Source organism: Pelobates fuscus, chromosome 1, assembly GCF_036172605.1.
Source record: "Pelobates fuscus isolate aPelFus1 chromosome 1, aPelFus1.pri, whole genome shotgun sequence".
Classification (NCBI taxonomy): Eukaryota; Metazoa; Chordata; class Amphibia; order Anura; family Pelobatidae; genus Pelobates; species Pelobates fuscus.
The window spans coordinates 126,417,889-126,432,983 of NC_086317.1; the positions used below are offsets into that span (position 1 = coordinate 126,417,889).

At 35.9% G+C, this 15,095-nt stretch overlaps 1 protein-coding gene across 1 annotated transcript in view; it reads left to right on the forward strand.

Annotated features, from left to right (window-relative positions):
• The window catches only part of PHEX (phosphate regulating endopeptidase X-linked), a 231,325-nt gene extending 225,852 nt beyond the window's left edge, over positions 1 to 5,473 (forward strand). Inside the window, exons 21-22 of the mRNA XM_063450262.1 lie at positions 2,699 to 2,775; positions 5,371 to 5,473. Coding sequence (XP_063306332.1) covers positions 2,699 to 2,775; positions 5,371 to 5,473 — 180 coding nt within the window. The remainder of the gene's footprint in view (positions 1 to 2,698; positions 2,776 to 5,370) is intronic.
• Positions 5,474 to 15,095: the final 9,622 nt, after the last annotated feature.

Below are 15,095 nucleotides of genomic sequence, written 5' to 3' on the forward strand. Positions count from 1 at the left end.
TTGATGACTGCATTTCTCTAGGTCCTTGAATTCCCTTTATGGGATTGGTCTGCTACCCTTACTGATATCTACTATGTTGGTTTATATATATTTACTTTTTAGATCTCTTATAAGATCTGTATGTTGGGGCGGCACCCTTATCCTCCTTTTTCTATAGATCTTCCTTGTATTTTAAGGATGTTCGAGTATGGGAATTTCCACATCTCGGCAATCCATTTGTTTACTTTCCATTCACTATTCACACTCCACAGGGTTAATCTCTCTACTTTGAGATAACGTTTTCTGACCTCTGACATAGCACTGATTACGTCACAACCTCTTTTTCGTATAGTTCACTCTCCAATCAAACTCTGCTCTACCGTATTTAAATCACTATTTTTCCCGCTATTCACTGTCTTGATAAAAGTCCTTCGTGGACTGAAACGTCGACTTGATCGTTTCTGAATGTTTGCACGTTTGCAAAATAAACTACATTGATTTTTTCAAAAAAGCCCTCTCGAGTGCACTCCTTTCTATTTGTTTACATTAACGGCTGAGGCAGCACCGAGGCAAGTACAAGACCGGAAAATTGAGTGCGGGACATCCGATATTCTATATATATATATATATATATATATATATATATATATATATATATATATACATACAAAAGGTCTGACCGGAAGATATCCAGCCATGTAATATAAAAAATAGAGAGGATACAAGAAGCATTGTACATAGGAAAATAACGCCCTTCAAAGTAGGCACCTTGGGACTTTACACAGTTCTCTCAGAGTCTCTTACACTGTTCAAAACATTCTGCAACATCCTTTGTTGGAATCACCGTCACCTGCCTCGTAGTATTTTCCTGAAATCTCTTCCTTTTCAAAGTAATTCTAGTTTTTGGAAAAGCCAGAAGTTGAAGATTCTAAACCATCTTTAAAGCATTTGCGCTGCACTCATTTCATCATCCCTGAAAGCCTTCTGAATCATCCAAATAGTTTCCGCTGAGAAATGTTCAAGCTAAACGCAAAATTTGATGCATATTCACTGCTCTACTAGCTCATTTTGAATGTGATGGTCACACAGTACACATGCTCACTCAACAGTGTCTAGCTTCCTACTGACCAGTACAGTGAAGTCGTCATTGTTCACTCATACGCATTCCAGTCCACTCTCCTTGGCTGCCAGGGTAACTTAATGTCATATATATATATATATATATATATATATATATATATATATATATATATATATATATATGAAAAATAAATCAATGTTTCAAGACCCAGGAGGGTCGAAACGTTGATTTCTTTTTCAATACACATTTAAAAATCCATGGGGAGTGCTCTATTTCTTTACTATTTATATTTAAGCGATGGAAGCACCCAGGTAATATTGGATTAATATGTATATTTTGTTGATGGTGATTTCCGGAGATTAGATAATTTCATATATATATATATAATACACAAGATTTGACGCTCAAAATCCCAAGCACTACCAAGCCTCAATAAGCAAACCAGTAACCAACCTCATGCTGATGAGTTGCATTAACAACGAAACAGCTGTCCATGAATGGTTTACTGGCTTTGCATCTTTTCCTAAGTTGTTTTTCAAGCTGTTGTATACAGCAAACACAGACTAAAAGGAATCCATGTTTAAAATGGAATGAGGCAAAAATGTGATTCTTTGTTAAGCTAATTTGCATATGCCCACCCAGAATCCCTTGCGGTAGTAACACCACTGCAGATTCATGATTTCTGTGGGAAAAGCAAGTCTTATGGCTTGACTGGCAGATTTTTGTTTAACATTGTATTAACTATATATATATATATATATATATATATATATATATATATATAGTCTCTAATTATTGTGTATATATAGACGCACACACACACACAATAATTAGAGACGTAAAATGTGTAGATTAAATAGATATTTAGCAAGAGTCAACTATTCTTTTTCATGATAAAATTTTAATGAAATGGTCTGGGCGCCATGTCCCTGTCTACTTAACCCTGAGGAATGGCAATATTTACATTGCAGGATTTAAATGCCTCCACTGGCTGTCGCTCAGCCACCAAAGGTGCTTCTTCTGAAATAGCAGAGTAAAACTCGACTAATTCTATCAGATGTTCTCATAGAAACCATCTGATTGGCGCAGCAAGGCATTTTGCCGCATGTATGCACTAGCCTCCCGATGCTTTCCTAGTGGAAAACATTGGATTGACTGAGATCATCAATATTGATGGTCTCAACCACAGAGATTAGACAGCGAGGGAGTAAAGGAGAGTAAAATCACCATTCTGCTTCGTGGAGGGGATGGTGACTGGTAACCTAACTATATTGTTAGGAATGCATGTTTGTATTCCTAACGCTATAGTGTTTCTTTAAAGATGGCATTTGGACGCCTGAACATTTAGTTATTAGCCCACAGGTTATATGTTCAATTAATAATTTGGAGACCCAATTGTACAAGAAACCAGGAATGCACAAAAAAAAGCAAGCTTTATAGAATGCTGTTCAAAAAGAAACATTTTTATGACTTGTAGTTCCGGCAAAAAACATTAACTTCAACCAATCCTCAGATGTCCATACATGTCCAAAGCTAATTAAGCTTAATATATTGTGTTATTAATATTATACATGTTACTGATATATATATATATATATATATATAAAACCTCATATATGTGTTTCCTATTTGTCCTAGGTAAGGTGTAATGTCTTCCGTACTGAAGCTGCAAGAGACCAAATTGTAAATGGAGTGCACAGCCCACCACAATTCAGGTAACATATTCTCATCTTAATATGAAAGTAATCCTAGATGCTAAATCTTGGCATTGAATAAAGCTTGTAGGAATGTATGTTTTGAACGTGACTGTGATATTAAAGCCACCACAGGTGGAGACAGTGATGACTACAAAACACTTCATAAAGCTTGATAATATGCATTGTAGGTGTAAGTATTCACCTCTGACTCTCGCCTTCATATATCTGTTCTTCCATTGTACCATTATACCATAATAATAATAATAATAATAATAATAATAATAATACCATTTTACCACAGTGTCCATTTCTGCTGAGAAACAAATTAATTGTTCTCATCTGGATGTTATTTTTAAATTTGTATGTGACTAGAACTTCTGATTTAACACGCCCATATGAAACCCTGTATCTACAAGCGTTTATTTTACTAATAATAACAGAACATGCATGCATTAGTGATATGCACACGCAAACACACATATCTCAAAGGCACATCTTCAGAATGCTGAGTCTTGCGATGTGTTGTTATGTAGTCTGGCTTTGATAATAGTCATTTGTTCCATGAGTTCTTACGGCAATTAGTAGTAACATATTCACAAGGACCATGCTTTTCAAGTTATATTAGTTTATACAGTGATAACATATTTGAGGTAATTTAGAGATCTGTAGCATGAAGAAAGCATGACACCAGCGATCGTAATCAAATTATGGCATAGAACAATAACAAAACCAATTATCATATAACACCAGTTCACATATGGACATTAAGCTACATGGCTGACTTGCTAAATTTATGGAAATTATTTATTATCATTGGTAACACCTTTAGTATATAACGTTCTGAAGTACAGGTAACGAATAGAAATTATTTAAGTCCATGTAAGGGCTAAATATTTATGAGAGGAGAATATATTATTGTAAAAGCATTCTTTTTTTTACCGTTGTTATGGTATTTATCTTGCTGGCAATTTACTAAAGTGTGTATTTGCTTCATGAATCTAGCTAATCCAAGTTTTTAGGGTATTACCTGGTGACTATAGTGTTCCTTTAAGTTAAACTTCTGTTGTCATTATTAATCACATGTTCTTGAGATCAATACCCCAAGAACATGAGATTGACAACAAACAAAGATGTAATCTCCCTGTTTGATTCCCTTTCAGTTGTAATGTTAATAGGTGACATGTTTTATTAACCCATTATGTTCCAAATCAATATTTATACTATATGTGTGTATGTTTCTTTAAACATGTTCAAATCTCATATTTATATAATATATAGTCTGTGGTGTATAGTCTACATGTATAAGTTGTGTTATTTTGGTATGGTGTCATTTATTTACTTTAATTGATTAACGAGGAATTACTGATATAAGTTAGCTAAACTCATATGCCAACACTTTGAAAGACTTCACGGTATTGCTATAGTAAAAACAAAACAACCCACAGTTCTATCTTCTGCACCTTGTGTGAAAACCATAGCCTTGATGATATTCTCCTAATGACCTTGGTCTCTAGCTAGTCAATAATTGATAACATCTGGCAGTGAATAAAATGCTATTTATAGAGGAAATCTTAACTGCTTAAATTGATTTGTACATAGACAGTAGATGTCACAAAACTAATGATACACACATTATACTTTCAATGCAAATACCTTTACAACACACTCAAAATATGTAAAAAAAAAAAAAAAAAAAAAAAATACTAGATCCAACGTCAGTGCTCCCAGTAATTATATTGTGATAGTTCTAATTTTAATTCATGTTAATATCTATTTTTTTAAAGGGACAGTATAGCATTAGGAATAGAAAAATGTTTTCCTAATGTTATAGTGTCCCTCTGCAATTAACTATAGTTCTGCCGCCCCCACTTGGAGTTGAAAGGGTTTATAACCCTATTTATACTTAACTGATTTTAGCGCTGAGGTCCCATGGTACTGGATCAGTCTCCTCCTCCTCCGACATCACGGTGAGCACTGCGCGCTAATTAAGAAAGCACTGAATTAATGCAAGGCATGAGGGCATCCAATGTCCTTTCACAAGTTTAAATTCTGTGAAAAGCCAGCAAGCGCCTGCAATTTAATTATTGCAGTTTCTCTGGAGCACTGTACCCAGACCATTTCAATTAGGTAAAGTGGTCTGGGTGCCTACAGGATCATTTTAACTTCAGCTGCCAATACACACAATACTTTTAGTTATAATAGAAGCAGGTTAGATGAATCAACTGTAGAACAGGTAATGACACTTTATTCCCTGCACATAGCTATATCTCATACAATATAATTTATCACACATCCAAAAGATTTCTGTACCGGAGAATAGGAGAATAGGTATCACAAACTGAATACACTAAATATTTACTGAGTACAATAAACCAGTTTTGGCAATCAAATAGTAAAACAGAAAACACTTTATCCCTCGGGTATGCCTTCCTAATTTCATCCATCTTGCATCTGCATCACTGGGCTAATATAGCTACAATCTCTTCTTTCTCTCTCTCTCTCTCTCTCTCTCTCTCTCTCTCTCTCTCTCTCTCTCTCTCTCTCTATATATATATATATATATATATATATATCCTTGCATTTTACTTATTAAAATATTGTCATGTTTTACAGAGTAATTGGTGCAATGAGCAACTTTGAAGAGTTTCGAAAGGCTTTTAAATGCCCAGAAAACACAACCATGAATCGAGGGAGCCATTCCTGTCGGATCTGGTAGAAGTGTAGACTATTTTTTATAGTACTCAATGTATAACTGAAAGATTCTTGTCCAAATTACTTTTTCTTGGGGTAGAAGGTAATCCACTTTCATGTTGTAACACTTTTTGAAAAAATGTATATTGAGTTAGGAAAATCGGATGTTCACTTTTAGGTTTATGCATAGACACTGGGATCATTTAAAGACAAAATGTGGACTATTTTCTAAATTCAACTTTTAAATCACTTGGATTTTATACTTTCTAACAATCCTGCAGATCAGGGTTTGGTCTAAAAATGTTTTAGCAAACTTAGTTTTATTTCTCTCTTGATCTGCATTGTATGTGTTTTAAAACATGAAAACCATGCTTCGGGAAATAAGCAAGTTATATTGCCATATTAATTTGAACCGTGCTTATCTTTTGATTTGTTTCATACATGATGTGGATATGTGAATGGCTCAGCTAGACAGAAACAAATACTAGCCATGACTAGTCTCAGTAAATGCTACATGCTAAGAAAAAATACTGAATTGATAAAAATATAGATATACCAAAAAAGAAAAGCCAGTAATCATATGCTACAATTACTACTGGGTTACTAATAAAAGACCAAACAGATCAAAATAAACAAACTGGAGAAATAACTAGTTAATTTTTCCAATTTATTCCATGTTGGCTGGGAAACCACTAAAACTATTAAATGTCTGGAATAGACAAGGGAGTTGTTAGACAAAGTAGTAGAACTGGAATAGTCACCAAGTCCATAACTTCTCCAGTTTGGTGATTTTGGCCTAAATGTGCAACTCCCTGGTGAGACTTTGATTGTTTCTATATTTCAGTTACCGGTAAATGAATAATTCTTTGTGTGTTTCCTATGTTTTGTTCTTATTTCTATTAACCAAAGCTAACAGGTATCATGCTAATGATTTAGACAAATTCAGGGAGATTACGAATTTGATAAAAGTTGATTCCTCTCCATTAAAGGAACGCTCCCACCCCCTAACAACTTAACCTTATTAAGTATTATATTGTTATGGGGCAAAGTTATAGCTGGGCATTGCGAGAAAGAAATAGCTGAGCAACAGCTGATTGGTTGAGAACATCCGCGGACATTGTTAGAACATCAATGTGTACCCATTGTGAAAAACGGTATGTACTATTTTTCTCACTGTTCATCCATTGATAGACTGAGAGGGACAACTGACACTGAAAAAGTAGATAATTAGTGAACTGAAGTTACCTCTGTTCAGTAATAGAGTTTTATTTTACTGCTGGAATGTTGTGAATACCGTTTCTGCTTAGCTTGCATACTCATAAAATGTCAGCTGCACAATTTTCCTAGTATATGTTTTATTTCACTGTACATTTAGAAATACATTCTCTTTAGCATAATCAATTATTAATTTCTTCATCACTGGTAGTTTTTATTTTTGCTGAGGACCAAGTATTTGCTGTGACTTGTTAATAAATCAAACCATTTGTATCACCTGAAAAAATGTTAGCATATATCTTTGTTCTTTGGCCTCATTATCAGCATCTCTTACTTTGTAAAAGAACACGCATTGCATTATTTTATTTCATTTTAGGATTATATATTATTTATACATCTTATGAGACAGAAATGTTGAAAACAAAATGAAATCACTAACATATTTGCTGCTATTATTCATCTTTTTTTAAACATGCGCAAGCAATTAGCAAAATAAGTGCCTTTATTCTATGACAAAAATAGATTTTTGAATTTTGCACGAAGGTATTAATAAAATTACAACAGTTTTATTCAGACTTGATGCTAAAATGCCAAAAGACAATTATTAACTTCTTGATTTTTCACTCTTGTGCAATATTGTGCAATTCGAGTATGAAAAGACATTAAACACATCAGTCTCGACATAATACATGAGTTTCAAACAAAATGGTAATAAATAAAATTCGCTTTTTGACAAGTTTGATAATTACATAATACACAACTTTTCGAATAAGTTATTGACACAAATAAAAGGCTTTAAAAATGCACTAAATGCTCGAAAATAGTACATACTAATATGTCTGTTTTTGGGTCAATTGCTTATTTTTTATTAAAAGATGCTGTCTACAAATACAGTGATCTATTCAGTAAACATGAAGTTATAGTTAAGGGACTCTCCAGTTCCAGGAAAACAAACCGTTTTCCTGGCACTGCAGGTCCCCTCTCCCACCCACCCCCCCATTGCATGTTGCTGAAGGGGTTTTAACCTCTTCAGTGACTTACCTGTATCCAGCGCCGATGTCCCTCCGCCCACGCTCCTCCCCCGTCGACGTCATCCGCGGGGGAGACCTATTGAGCATGCGTGGCCAGCGGCGGGGGAGACCTAATGCGCATGCGTGGCAATGCCGCGCACGCGCATTAGACCTCCACATAGGAAAGCATTGAATAATTTCCGTGTGCTATGAACACGGAAGTGTCCTCTAGTGGCTGTCTAGTAGACAGCCACTAGAGGACGACTTAACCCTGCAAGGTAAATATTGCAGTTTAGGAAAACTGCAATAATTACACTTGCAGGGTTAAGGGTAGTGGGAGTTAGCACCCAGACCACTCCAATGGGCAGAAGTGGTCTGGGTGCCTGGAGAGTGTCCCTTTAGGGGTATATTTATTTGAAATATACATTTTCGGGAGTTTACAACACACTTGTAAAATTTAGGGCAAAATAGATTACTAGTTTAAAATTGAATCTGTGAAACCGTGATTGGGAAAATCCTTTTTTTGTTTAATGGTACACTCCGAATACCATAACAACTGCAGCTCTCTGTAGTGGTTATGCTGCCAGATGTGCCGTTGCTCCCCCTGATTGTAACTTCTTAGTTAGGGTCCTCCAAGTACCACTTTCCACCTACCATTCGTTAATTCTCCTTAGCTAAACTCTGAAATACAGGTCCTGGCTCATTGGCTGAAAGCTCTCAGCCAATGAGCTAATGTTAGTTTATGCTTCCAGCTCTATGCAATGCTAGTATTGTAATGGAGGCCGGGAGTGAAGTCCATGGACCCCTAGTAATGGTTGGACTCCTTACAATGGGAGGGTGCCAGGGTACGCATGGCCCCATAAAAACGACAGCAAGTTGTAGTGGTATGGTGATTGGAGTGTTCCTTTAACCCCTTAAGGACCAAACTTCTGGAATAAAAGGGAATCATGACATGTCAGACATGGCATGTGTCCTTAAGGGGTTAATGAGTCGAACACAGAGATAACTGACAGATGCACCCAGCTTTTCCAACTGGTACCAAAGACATAGAAGAAAGCACCTACCATTATTAAAAAAAAAAAAATACATCTCTACATACCATTATTGGTGCTAATATTTTCATTATATGTATTCTTTTCTTTAATTAAAGAAAATGGCGCATTTTGTACTTTGGGTTGTACCAAAGCACTTTCTAAGAGAGAATATGTACAATGTGAAAAAGAAGAATAGATTGAATTGTGTGTTAAATGTATGCAATGATATCACAATTGAATTTATTTTAAATGTCTTGTTAGGAGTGGGTTATATCTTATAGACTTTGAAGCACCAATTAATCAAATGCAGCTTTAAAATTTGTGTAGAGAAATGCCTGTGTTGGCCATTCATGTGTTCATTAAGCTTTTTTAATAAAATCATTTTATGGTGAAATAAAAATATTTTATGAAATAAAGTATTTCAACAAATTAATCTTTATTTGTATTTGGTATTTTATATTTATTATCTTAAACTCAATAAAACATGGAATTAGCTGGTTTTATATCATGAACTGGAAACACATTTACCTGTCTGCCCATTACATGCAAATGATAACATTGAGTTTTCCTCCTTTGACATGATAACCAACTAAACTATTGAAGAGATATGAAACAAAAAATAAAAACAAGCGCATTCATTATTCTATCGTGTCACTGAGATTACCTTTAGTAATCTTATTACCCTGCATACCCCCAACATTGGTGGCCATAAATCGGGAATGGCTGTGCACTGGGTAAAGAGAAGCTGACTGATATGCCTGGAAAGAGCACCTGAAGATTAGGTAGATCATAAATATATGCCATGCTACCAATTTTAACTGAATGCAAATTGAAGAAAGAAGATCCAGGCACTCCAACGCTCAATAGGCACATTTGTTAGGAAGAACGTGAACCCAGCAACGTTTCGACCCAACATTTGGTCATTGTCAAGCTAACACCCACAATAACTAACAAACAATTTAGAGCCAGTGTAAGTTATGTGTACAATAAAACAATCAATATAAGTTAATTAAGTACTTAGAATAAGTACTCTGTCTGTCCATCTTCATCATGTGTGTTTGAAAAAATGTACAGCGAAAGTAATGGCTGCCAAGAGGAGGGTGACATATGGTACAACAAAATAATAACCAAATTGAAAATATGAAAGATAATATAAATCTTCATAGAGCACCAAAACACAATGTCACTGTGCTAACTGCTAACACCTAGGCCAGACCATGCATGGAGAGTGGTTTCAGCACTCTCTTTATGGTCCTAGTGCAGTTAGTGCAGTGCAATTACATTTAGTGATGTTCTGGTGCTTTTGATGTCAGTTACCTCCTGTCCTCAAAAGTGTGACACCGGGGAACAGATCCATAACATTTAAACTATTCTTCAGAGATTGAGAATGTTGGGAGACTTGCAACTGTATAAAAAAAACATCCAGTGTATATATGTAGTAAGCTAATCATCATATTAAGGATAAGTTATCTAAACCACATTACTTACATAAGAACATTGCTTACAGTTGCTTTCGCCACAACTGAGTATACAACATTTTTAATACTGAAAGTGAAATTTGTTTTGTTTGCAAACAAATCCAGTTGTAATAGGTGCCCTTTGGGGTCCTGGGCAGCAGAGCCAACGTTCAGTTCTGGATTAAGGGACTAATTGTTCATTCTAGTGAATGTTATTTAGAACCCAATACAAAAAATACAAAAGGTAGTTAATGCACAGTAATTTTTATGGTACATTTGTAGACCTGTTATTTGGTAAATTTTCGTGTAGTACTGCAGTTAAATACCACAGAAAATTAACAGTCAGCCTTCAGATAATTATGGCCACATGCTCCATTACTGGTCCTTTAGAGGTCAAACAACAATTTCATTAAAGGACCACTATAGGCACCCAGGCCACTTCACCTCTTTAAGTGGTCTGGGTGCCAGGTCCATCTAGGGTTAACCCTGCAGCTGTAAAGATATCAGTTTCAGAGAAACTGCTATGTTTACATTAGGGTTAATCTAGCCTCTAGTGGCTGTCTCATTTACAGCCGCTAGAGGCGCTTCCGCGCTTCTCACTGTGAAAATTGTGAGATTGAGAAATGCTTCATCCTGCGCATGAGCATTCAGCGAGTGACGTCGGAAGAGGGAGGAGATTCCCCAGCACCGAGGGAGCCCGGCACTGGAGAAAGGTAAGTGTTTAACCCCTTAAGTCCGGCGGGAGGGGGACCCTGAGGGTGTGTGGGACCCAAAGACCCTATAGTGCCAGGAAAACGAGTTTGTTTTCCTGGCACTACAGAGGTCCTTTAACTATTCTCTTAGATGTACATAAATAAACATCTGTTTGATTTTTATGTAGGACAACTCTGTAGGAATTTCTTTCTTTTTTTATTTTAATTTTTTAAATCTCCTTAAATATTAGTTTTCCAATATATTTATTAATGTCACACATAACTAATGTAAAAGAAATCACTCTACATATTGTATCACAAAAAAGGTCTTCATAGCATACCGTCAATCACGTTATGTATTTTCTATATCACGCTGTAATTTAATTACTTTACCTCCTCTAGATGACACTATTACTCTTTCAGTGTTGAGGGATCTTGAGGCATTATACGTATTTCTTTTACTGTCATATAGTGTCTAGCCATATCATTTTAACATTGTCAGTGAAAATGACCTTTTTCTTTCTTTAACAAGTCCATTCTGTGAATATCGTTGGAGAGCCTCCAAATTTCTAAGCAGCTATGTCATGTATTCATATGAAGGTTTGTACAAGTTACATCTCTTTTAAAAGTTTAAAATAAAGACATAAGGAAGAGTCCAAATACCTTTCTGTGCATTTTTATACAAGTATGTTTATCCCTTTAGATTTGCATAGACAATACAATGCGAATTATGAAAGGATTGGTCTATTTTAGGGACTTACTTAGTTCTGCTACATGGTTTAAATGCAATTTTTATCCACTCTGGCTTGAACCTAAGCAAAATGTCTGCAGGAACCAAGGTAATCCCTGCTATGAATTTATCTGTACTTTCTGGCATTTAAGAGATATTGCTAAGCTTTTTTGGTATTTTATATCTGTGCTAAAAATGATGTTCCTTCCACAGAAAGGTTACTTTGTTGCTTTTCTCAGTTCCGGTAGCAATGGATTATATAAACCTATTACCATTGATTTACATTATGTTTAATCTAAGTTGTCAGAGGTAGCCTACAGCCAGTTTCCTCCACTGTTGAAAGTTATGCTGAAAGGAGACATAGCCATTTTTTAACAGGTGGAACAAAAAGGAATGTTGACCTTCTGAACACAGAGGCTCCCATAGTGGCATAATATATCGTGATTGATCTAGCCAACATAAAATATTAAAAAAAACTAACTTCAAGTCAATCTTTTATCCACAAAATGTAAGGATGACAGGTTCACCTTTAAGCATATGACTAAACATACTTACATTATAGGGTTATAAAGGTTAAATAGGGTCCTGAAATCAAACACATGTGACAGAGAGAGGTGCAAAACTAATGAAACAAAACAAAAAATAGAAATAATGCCACTGCAAGCACTCAAAATCTACAAAACAAAAAGTAACAAACAGTGGGAAAGGTCACACCGAACACCTAAAGCGTTTTGGACCTACAGGCTTAGACATGTTTTATTACTGTATTGTTGTGGACCCAGGACATACTTGAAAACAAGAAAAAACTCAATGTATCCTTCCTGGTAAAATATTTTATAAATAAAGAAATTTGGAGTTCCCTCTTTTGGCGACCTGTCTTCCACTCGGGTAAGTGATGACCATGTGTTCCCATTACCTTTATGTTTTTTTGTTTATGCTCAGAGACTTATACTAGTGACATTATGGGGTCTTGCTACTCTCAGTTACAATTTGTTTTGTTAAATTTTGGTTATTCTGCCTATTTACATATGAACCCAAGAAGTCAGCACTTATCTGAACATGCATAAATTATAAGGGTGCTGCTGGGGCCAATTGATGAAAAAAAAATGCACTGCAGAGAGCTCCGGGAGGATGGATTTACCAGGTAAGTCTTTAATTAGGTAATATGTTGCTAGAACAGGACCTTCCAAAATGGGATACATTGGTGCTTTTGCAAGATCATATGCTGCAACTAAATCACCATTAAATTTGCCTAAACCAGGATTTTTTTTAAACTAATAAAATCTGTCAGCTTTGAAGCTGGTGTTTAGTTGAGTGCACGGGACTCTTCACATTAGCAGTTTTACTTGCCCTGATGGTCACCCGGGTCAAAGGTATAATACACAATAAACAGCAGCAATCACACAAGTCTATCTAGATGGCATCTAAAAATAGAGAAGTCATAGGAGAGAGATGAGCCATACCTAGTTGTTGTTTTTTAATTGTATTTCTTAAATTGGGAAGACACCTAACATATTGCACAATGTTCACTCTACACCTTTTCCTGACAGTTTCGAAATTCGTTTTTTTATAACTGATTTATTATGAGTTGTGTATCTGTGTGTCAGTGTGTGTATTTGTGTGCCACTATGTGTCAGTGTTTGTGTGTATCTGTCTGTCAGATACACACACACACACATATACACACTGACACACATATACACACACTGGCACATACAAACACAGATACACAAACTTTGACACACCGGCACATACAAACACAGATACACACACTTTGACACATAGATACATACACACACACACAGACACACACTGTGTGTCAAGGTGTGTGTATCTGTGTGCCACTATGTGCCAGTGTGTGTGTATCTGTATGTCAGATACATACACACACATACACAGATACACACTGACACACAGATACACACACTGGTATGTACAAACACAGACACACAATGTTGATACACTATGTCAAAGGGTTCCACTGGAATACAGTCTTGAAAATCACTGAGGGAGGAAAATTGCCCAGTATTGTCACTATTTTTATGTTATATATTAATGTTACATTTATCTGTGTTAAATGGGGATGGCGATAAATGTAGATGTAGAAGTACTTTATAGCAAGTATCAGTGTGCTGTGCAAGAGTCTAAAAAAAGAAAGCTAGAAAAAGCTTTCACTAAAATGGGTTAAAGTCAAATTAATCCTCAAACATGCCAAAACAAAATACACGATGCCAAAAATATTTAGGCCTTAATATAAAATTATTGGATAAACTTTTAAAATATATTTTTCAAAGTATTAAAATATCATATAAAATGTATCTCTATATAAAAGCAAATCAAAATATTAAACTATTAATACAAATATTAAATCATTTTGAAAGTTAATTCAATTATATTAAATCTATTGGTTAGCTTATCCTAAAAATGTTAAGTTTCAAAGTGAATTTCAAATTCAAAATAGTCAAACTGGAAATTCACTTTGAATTCTCATAACCATTCAAGTATATATATATATAGCGGCCATGGTGTCTGTATAGGGGGTTAACGAGTCACACATCTGTGACTTTATAGGGGCTGTGTATGTGTTTGTGTAGGGAATGTAGTGTGTTTATGCATAGGGGATGAAACAATTGTGTGCCTAGGAATTGTAGTGTGTGTATATAGGGGATCCAGTGTATATTTACAGTGGATGTAGTGTGTGATAGGGGTTCAGTGCGTGTACAGTAGCTGTAGTGTGTGTGTGTGTTTGTATTTGTGAAAGCATGGGGTAAGAAAGGGATATTTGGCCTGTAGAGTGTGTATGTAGAAGATGCATTGTAAGTGTATAGTGGGTGTAGAGTGTATGTGTTATAGGGATTCAGTATGTGTACAGTAGTTGTAGTGTGTGTGTGTGTGTGTGTGTGTGTGAGAGAGAGAGAGAGAGAGAGAGAGAGAGAAAGAGGAGAGGAATTGGGGGTGAGAGGGCATGAATTTAAATAGTTTACTTTTTTATTTTTTTACTTTATTTCCCCTTGCATGAGGGACATTTAAAATCCTGATGGTCCAGTGGTGCAGTATTTTAGTCTGCCCCTCCACCAGATGCAGACTAAGTATCTGTCTCTCATGAGCCCTGGCACTCTATAGTTGAATGCATTGCCATGGCAACCAGATGTAGAGGTGCAGGCTAGAGCCTACCACAGTTGAGTGTTTTGGGCTGATAAGGGAGATCTTCATAAACTAGGCTTGCACTTGGATAGCACTGACCCTGCATTGGCTGGCAGAGATCCTTTGATCTCCTGTGTCGGCCCAGGATCATGGCCATCATGGCCCACCGGGCTTTTGGCCTGGCACTCTTATCAACAGAGTCGGAGCAACAGATTGAAAAAGGGTCTCCAGGCAGCTGCCTATGCTGTCTAATGGACAATTCTGCTCTGCTTAGAGATGGAGCCATTTAAGGTTCAGAATTTTTTTTTTTTCCCATTTACATTGTTGCAACTTACTTTCCTTGCTTTGTGTATACAGGATTTAAT